Genomic DNA, 6837 nt, shown 5'->3' with positions numbered 1-6837 from the left:
AAATCCACGCTCACAGACAGAGGGCGCCATCTAGGCTTACCGCGAGGTTTGCAGGTACCGCTGGTCGCGATCAGAGGGCACTACTTATGTTGGATATTCAATTATTTCTTTAAAAATAAAACAGAAACTAATGAGCCAATTTGAGTTTGGTACGAGCGGATACAATTATTTCATTTACCGAAGCACAATTACCTGTCGCCTATGTAGACAGGAATGTGCCAACAATCCGTCCCAAACCATGAAAAAAAACACAACTTTTTTGGCCAGAAGCTTGGCCAAGGCTGGGTTGGGGTCCCCCAACCCCGGAGAGCCAAGCCTCTACGCTAGTCTAACCTCTTTGATCCCCACTTATGCACACTCCCCACGCCATCCCTTGACAGTACACTCGGCACAATCAGCTGTGCCTGTCACCATTATTCACGTTTGTTGTCACTTAATTACGCCCCCGCGATAAAGATAAACTGAAGGAAAACCACATCGCCAAGTTCAGTGTCGTGGCAATTGTGTGGCAGATAGCAATGTCGACGATAGAAGAGAATTAATACTAAATATGTCTCAACCGGACTATGAGCAGACGACCCACGATCATGCGGCCCTTCTGGTCCTCCTGAAGCCCATTGGCTCTCAGATAAAGCAGAAGACAGTGTTGAGACTGTGCGAAAGGATCATCAAGAGTGGTAGTACACTAACCATTCCTGATTCCTCTGGAGGGACTCGAGAGATTCACGTTAGGTTCGTCAAAGATCATCCGGTAGAGAACAGCGACTGGGGTGACTTTCAGACCCACAGGAGACTCCTCGGACTCTTCACTTTTGGAAAATATGAAGATCAGACTGAGCTCAATGAACTTTGCAGACTTCATGAGACTCTAAAGGTTTGTTTATTTGTTGAACTATCAATATCACAAGAAGAAATAAAATGATGTCAATAAGTTAAATTTTTTTTGGAACATTCTTTGCTAAAAAATTTTTTTGCCCGCAATACGTCAACAGGTTAAATACATGTCGACCCTCTACGACTCGCGAGCGATTCTCTTCGGACCACTGGAGTCCCCAATGATACATGAGCCTCCAAAAGACTTCACCACCCCCTCAAACTGCAAGACACGGGCGGCCTTCTACAGCGACGAGCAATGTCCAAGTCTCGAGTCACAAGTGATCGATTGTCTGAACTCTCTCTTCTGGATCCTCGAGGCGCAGCGCCTGGAGAGGTCCAGAGAGAAGATAGATAGAGTACCCCTGCTATTGGCCCCCTTCGAAAAGAAGGACTTCATAGGTCTAGACCTGGAGTCCAGGAATAATCGAAAGCGTTGCGTCGGTCGAATGACAAAGCACTTGGGGGACCTCTGCCTGCAGGCGGGCCTGTACGCAGACGCCTTGAACCACTACACTTCCGCCGCAGGTATTCTCCAAGGGGTGAACGACTGGCTCTGGCTAGGGGCAGCCTACGAGGGCCACTGTGCAGTGTCCTCCCTAATCCTCTATCCCAACCTCCGCAGAAATCTCCCACTCCAGCGAAACTCCTCATTGCAAGAAGGATCGCCAGGTAAGAATCGGCGAGGCTCACAGCCCCTGCCGGCCCTCCCCCTTCCGCCCTCAATCGAAGAGCTTAAAGCCCAGATGCCTCACATCCTCCCGCCGGAGGACATCCCCAAGAAGTACTCCCAAGCCATTGTCCACTACAGCAAGTACCAGAACGCGGGCATAATCGAAACTGAGGCGAGCTTTAAAGCCACCAGAATCTCGATCGAGCAGAATCGCACTCTTCAAGCGGCGTCCTTTCTGAACAACGTCGTCTTCAACAACATTGACTGGAGTGAGCAAGAGAAGATAGACAGATTCACCAAGCTGTCCGAACTTTTCTCAACAGTTGGCTTTGCCCGGAAAGCCTCATTCTGCATGAGACTGGCAGGAACAAGACACATCTCCCAGAAAAATCCAAACCCCGACTGGCAGCAGTGCTACAACCTGGTCCTGGCGTCTTGTCCGGGATTTAAGCTGTCGTTGGATCCACCTGAGATGACCAGTAATCGTCGCCGAGGCTGGCCAGCGATTCAGATAAAAATCATCAACGAGCTGATCGTCGCGGCCAACAGGATGGGTAACCTTGCATTAGCCACTAGACACATGACCTTTCTGCTGCAGACAATGTTCAATTATCTGACATCAGCGGAACGGAGGGACGTTGCACTACAGTTACAGAGCGTTGCACAGCAGTGTGAAGGCGCCCCAGTGCCTCTGGTCCTTTCTTCCGGGATTGTCATCCCCCCGGCGAATCTCACAAACATTCCACGGACGAGATCATTCGTCCTGAAGAACCTTCAGCCCCATCTCCAGCCGCAGAAAATCGAGAGGGTCAAGGAGGATCATGGACCTTTCCTCTTCACCCCCATTAACTTTGGATCCTTGGAAAGACGGACAAAATCCAAAAGTAAGGTTGATTATCTGTGGGTGGAGGGAGACGTCTGCGAGGTCTCCTTACAACTGGTCAATCCCCTTCCGTTCGAGCTGAATGTCTCCAATATGAGACTGCTCACGAGTGGGATTGTCTTCGATCCTCTCCCAGAGAGCATCACACTCCCCGCCGAGTCCGGACCCATCGCCGTGACCCTCGCTGGGACTCCGAAAGAGATCGGTGAGTTGGACATCCTGGGCTACAGCACTCATACCCTGGGTGTCAAATCCAACTGCCGGCTGAAGAGCATAGAGGGCATGCCCCATCCTCAGTATTCCGTGGAGGTTGTCCCCAGTCTACCGAGAATCGATGTCGCCACCAGCCTCCCCCAAACCGCCAGTTTCTCCACCGGCGAGAATATTGTCACCAGCGCCAGTATTTCCCTTTACGGGGGTGAGAGAGCAGAATGCACTATCACCATTACCAATATTGGACAGGTACCCATTGAGATGATCGAGGTATCTATCAAGTCCGCCCTCGATGCATCCACAGAGTCCCGAGTCTTCAAGTGGAGCGATGAAAACTTGAAGACACAACTACCACTCCAGCCTGGGACATCGGCTAGTCTCACACTTTATCTGTACGCTGATACAAATTTTGTTGTGCCGAATAAACAGATGAACAATTCTTTCGGGAGGGGCTCCCTAGGGAACTCTGGGAGCAAGTCTCTACCCTCGAGGCTCACTCCCTCCCATCACACGAAGAGGCAGAGTGGACTGACTTCCTCAATGCGCGCAGCACTCAGCTCACATTCTTCCAATTCATCGAGTTCCGGAAATCCCAGACTTTCAAAACTAGCCACTCCTGTGGTGGCGTCCAACATCATTGAAGGACAGCTCAAAATCCGGTATTCCGGGGCTAATGGACTAACAGCTGGCTTCTGCAGGGTATCAAGTGTCTTTATCACTATTGAGATGCTGCCCAGCGTCGAGATCACCAGCTGGGATGTACTCCCAGCTGAAACTCCCTCGCAGTTCTACCTCGTGCTTGATGTCACTAATATGACCAATCACGAGATGGAGCTGCACTATACACAGAGCAAGTGCATATATATGGAGGGCAGAGAGTCCTGCAGGATCCCGGTGCCTGCCAATAGGTGTCCGTTGAACAAACTCGCAGCCATGAGTGATGGGGAGTTGCAGAAAATCTGCGCTGAACACATTGCGGGCCTCGTGGACCTCAAGTGGCAGCTGCTCGGGACTGATGCCACTGGGAAGGCTGGCATTGCTGGCATCTCTTTCACGCAGGATATGCTGGATCTCGTGAGGATGAGTCCACTTCAGTGGGGTGAGTGACCCGTGAATTCGTTTGCAAAAATTTATTCTTTCTTGGAATTTATTTTAAAAAATCTACGCGACTTTACGATTCCCCTGACGTTGTTGAATATATTCTCACAGAGGTAATCATCAATGACACCGCTGTCAAACCACAAGATGAAATAACTTGCGGATTGGGAGAATGCGTGAGCATAGGAGTCGGTGTTTGCAATGCTCTGGAGCATCCCCTCAGTGATTTGAGTTTATCAATAAATTTTTATCAGGATCATCACAATGGAGTCAACAATTATCGACTCGACACGAGATTATCTATTGCCGGAGCCAACAAAGTCATGCTTCCCACGGTAAGTATTTTTTTTTCTCAGGGAGTAATTGAAGTCTACTTAAAATTATCCTATGTCTAGCTAACGAGGGAAATTATGTCTTTAGTTACAGGAATATGGGAGGGCCTATCACGAGTGTCGTGTAGTTTTCTTCACAGCTGGACAGTACAAAATAGATATTCAATGCAGTAGCCAAAAAACAATTTCCAATTCAAACAGCATATGCTCGGATATCATGAATGCAGGCCATATTTGGAGATATATACCACCTATTGAAATTGCTGTAGATGATTCCTAATGTTGATAGTGATTTATTGTCGTTGAAAATATGATTATACTTATTGCCAGTCAAAATGTTTATAAGCTTAATAAAGATGATTTTTCATATTATATTCATCTCCAAAAATATTTCATGATATATATTTCCTTCGCAATCGCCAAAATTACCTAATTACTTAATTGTCAATACCCTAAATTTATTCACTTTTCCTGTGACTTTTTCCCAAGTGGAATAAATTCTATGTCATGGAGATGTCGTCTAAAATTCCTATAAAACTCTAGTACACTGGTATTAGCCCATACCTGCCTTCCACTGAAATCCAGAACCCTGAGAGAGTCCAGACTCTGAGCCCTGGATAATGCCACGTACGCCTGTCCAGCATCGAAAACTTTGGCGAGGCTCATTTCCACGCAGTCCAAAGTCAATCCCTGACTCTTGTGAATAGAGAACGCCCAGGCAAGCTTCAGGGGTATCTGTTTTCTACGGATGACGTTACCCGACGTTGTCCTGACGCTCCACTTCTCGAATGTAGCATGATAAATCTCCCCACTCCTGAACTGAATAACAGGTGTTTCATCCTCGAACCTCACAACTACACCCCTGGCTCCATTTACCAGTCCATTGCTGATATTGATGTTCTTAAGGAGCATCACCTGGGCTCCAACTTTCAGCGTTAATTTTCCTGGAACTGGCAACTGCTGGTCGAGAGTTTTAGTCATTCCCGGATCTGAATCGTTAGCGACGTACGTCTTGGGTGTGCCTGTGGATAATATTTTTGCAAGTTGTATGGGAAAAATAGAAAATTTCATCACATGGGTCAATTTATTAATTAAAAATACTGTACCTTTCAAATTCGCTAATTGCGATTCGTTAATATCATTGGCTTCATTGACATGGGAGCACAATCTCGTTGCTAAAATTCCATTCTTCTCAATTTTCTGGCTAGAAGTTGACTTTAACATGGTCGTAATCTCGTCTGTAATCCTGCCAATCCTTAAGCTATTGAGTATCTTGATGAATTTCGGATCTTTTTGACGGTGGACTATCTGGAGTTCAAAATTCAAGTGAACACACTTCTCCCAGGCTTTGCTCTGAAAGCAAAACTTTTTGGTTTCGCTCATCTTGTTGACTGGAGGTAGCTGGAAGAAATCACCACACAGGATCAGTTGGATCCCCCCAAAGGGACGATCGTTTTTCCTGACGTGTCGGGCAACGGCCTCAATCTTCTCGAAGTACTCGCCGTCTACCATCGATATCTCGTCGATGATGAGGTACTTTGTGCGTCTCCACACTGTTGCGCATGCTGGTTTTGATGCCATTTGACAGCATCTCTCAATAGTCCCGGTTCCCAAACCGATTCCGGAGAACTGGTGGAGGGTTATTCCCCCGATGTGGCAGGCAGCTACTCCGGTACTTGCGGTGGCTGTAGTTGCGTCTGGCGGAAGCTCGGAGATTATTCTTTTTAGGAGGAAGGATTTACCAGTGCCAGCGCTCCCAGTGAAGAATATGTTCTTCCCCCTGAGAACAGCCTCCAGCACAGTCTTCTGCTCGTCAGTTAGTGGCACAGCAGTTGGATTGGCATAAAGTTTCTTAGCTATAGGTACTTTCGGAGTATTGGAATCTGTCAATTTCCTCTTCCTGATCGTGCTCGGGGAGGGAGTTGTGACAGTCTTTCTGGAGGCAGCGACTAGTAGGGCTTTTTCCTTGGCCAGGTCCAGCTCAGCGTTGGTAGCAGGACTAATGTCCTGAATTCCCCCCAGTTTACCATTGGACAACAACTGCTCCCTCAGAGGATTCTTCGACTTTTGCTTCCCCCCCTCCGGCTGGCCAGTCATCTTCACGAATATTGTCTTGAGGAAGGTGATAAGCTGGGCTGCTGGAGCATTTGACAGAAACAGGGTACATCGTTCCTCAGCGAATTTAATGGTCGATTTACCCTCACTCATGAAACGATTCAAAACGTTTATGCCTTTGAGAACAAGTTTAATCGTTGTATTTGCCTTGTCAGCCCGAATCTCAATGAGCATCTGACGAAGATTGTTCCGAATCAAGCGAAGCTGGGCTGATCTGTAGCTAACCTTGCGGGTCGTTAGCCCCTGAGCGTTTGTCCACTCAGCGACTGCTGTGCATGACAGATAGCAACCGTCGGCCTCCATTCTCCACGATTTTGGGAGAGTCTCGGTATTGGCAGGACGCTTTCAGAGAAAGTTTTTCAGGATACAAGACATTTAACAAAAGAACACGTCGGGGACCGCGGATAAACAACAACTCACCACCTGCTTTTTGAATTTTTCGTGCAACCCATAATTTTAGGGACCCTAGGAGCGCCATGCTGGTGAATAGTTTAGCCCGGATTTTTTAAACTTAAATAAAGGCATTGCAATTGCATCGTTTTTTTTTAAATTGGATAGATATTAGACTTTTAATTATAGGAGATTTCGTTTTATTCGCAGCCTTCTTCAATCATTCTTGAAAATTTTGTTTCACTTTATTTGACCACTTC

General features: G+C 47.3%; 2 protein-coding genes across 2 annotated transcripts; one reads left to right on the top strand and one right to left on the bottom strand.

Moving 5' to 3' along the window:
• The first annotated feature begins 354 nt into the window (after positions 1-354).
• Brun (brunelleschi) lies at positions 355-4444 on the top strand. Its single transcript, XM_064133700.1, has 4 exons — positions 355-874; positions 993-3741; positions 3852-4075; positions 4161-4444. Exons 1-4 carry the CDS (start codon positions 551-553, stop codon positions 4350-4352), a joined length of 3489 nt encoding a protein of 1162 aa, XP_063989770.1. The 5' UTR covers positions 355-550; the 3' UTR covers positions 4353-4444.
• An 83-nt stretch (positions 4445-4527) lies between these two features.
• On the bottom strand, positions 4528-6791 carry LOC135169033 (ATP-dependent DNA helicase PIF1). The gene is made up of 2 exons (XM_064133702.1): positions 5179-6791; positions 4528-5094 (listed from the first exon to the last, which is right to left on the bottom strand). Exons 1-2 carry the CDS (start codon positions 6488-6490, stop codon positions 4535-4537), a joined length of 1872 nt encoding a protein of 623 aa, XP_063989772.1. The 5' UTR covers positions 6491-6791; the 3' UTR covers positions 4528-4534.
• Positions 6792-6837: the final 46 nt, after the last annotated feature.

The sequence above is a fragment of the Diachasmimorpha longicaudata genome, chromosome 14, assembly GCF_034640455.1.
Source record: "Diachasmimorpha longicaudata isolate KC_UGA_2023 chromosome 14, iyDiaLong2, whole genome shotgun sequence".
Lineage (NCBI taxonomy): Eukaryota > Metazoa > Arthropoda > Insecta > Hymenoptera > Braconidae > Diachasmimorpha > Diachasmimorpha longicaudata.
The sequence above is the reverse complement of the archived record's forward strand: the minus strand, read 5'-3'. Positions and strand labels throughout refer to the sequence as shown.

Excerpts from the sequence above, each read along its gene's own strand:
- LOC135169033 (XM_064133702.1), bottom strand. The coding sequence starts at position 6,490 with ATGGAGGCCGACGGTTGCTATCTGTCATGCACAGCAGTCGCTGAGTGG. Across the intron at positions 5,095-5,178 it reads GCAATTAGCGAATTTGAAAG|GCACACCCAAGACGTACGTC; the intron begins GTACAGTATTTT and ends TATTATCCACAG.
- Brun (XM_064133700.1), top strand. The coding sequence starts at position 551 with ATGTCTCAACCGGACTATGAGCAGACGACCCACGATCATGCGGCCCTT. Across the intron at positions 875-992 it reads GACTTCATGAGACTCTAAAG|GTTAAATACATGTCGACCCT; the intron begins GTTTGTTTATTT and ends ATACGTCAACAG. Across the intron at positions 4,076-4,160 it reads ACAAAGTCATGCTTCCCACG|TTACAGGAATATGGGAGGGC; the intron begins GTAAGTATTTTT and ends TTATGTCTTTAG.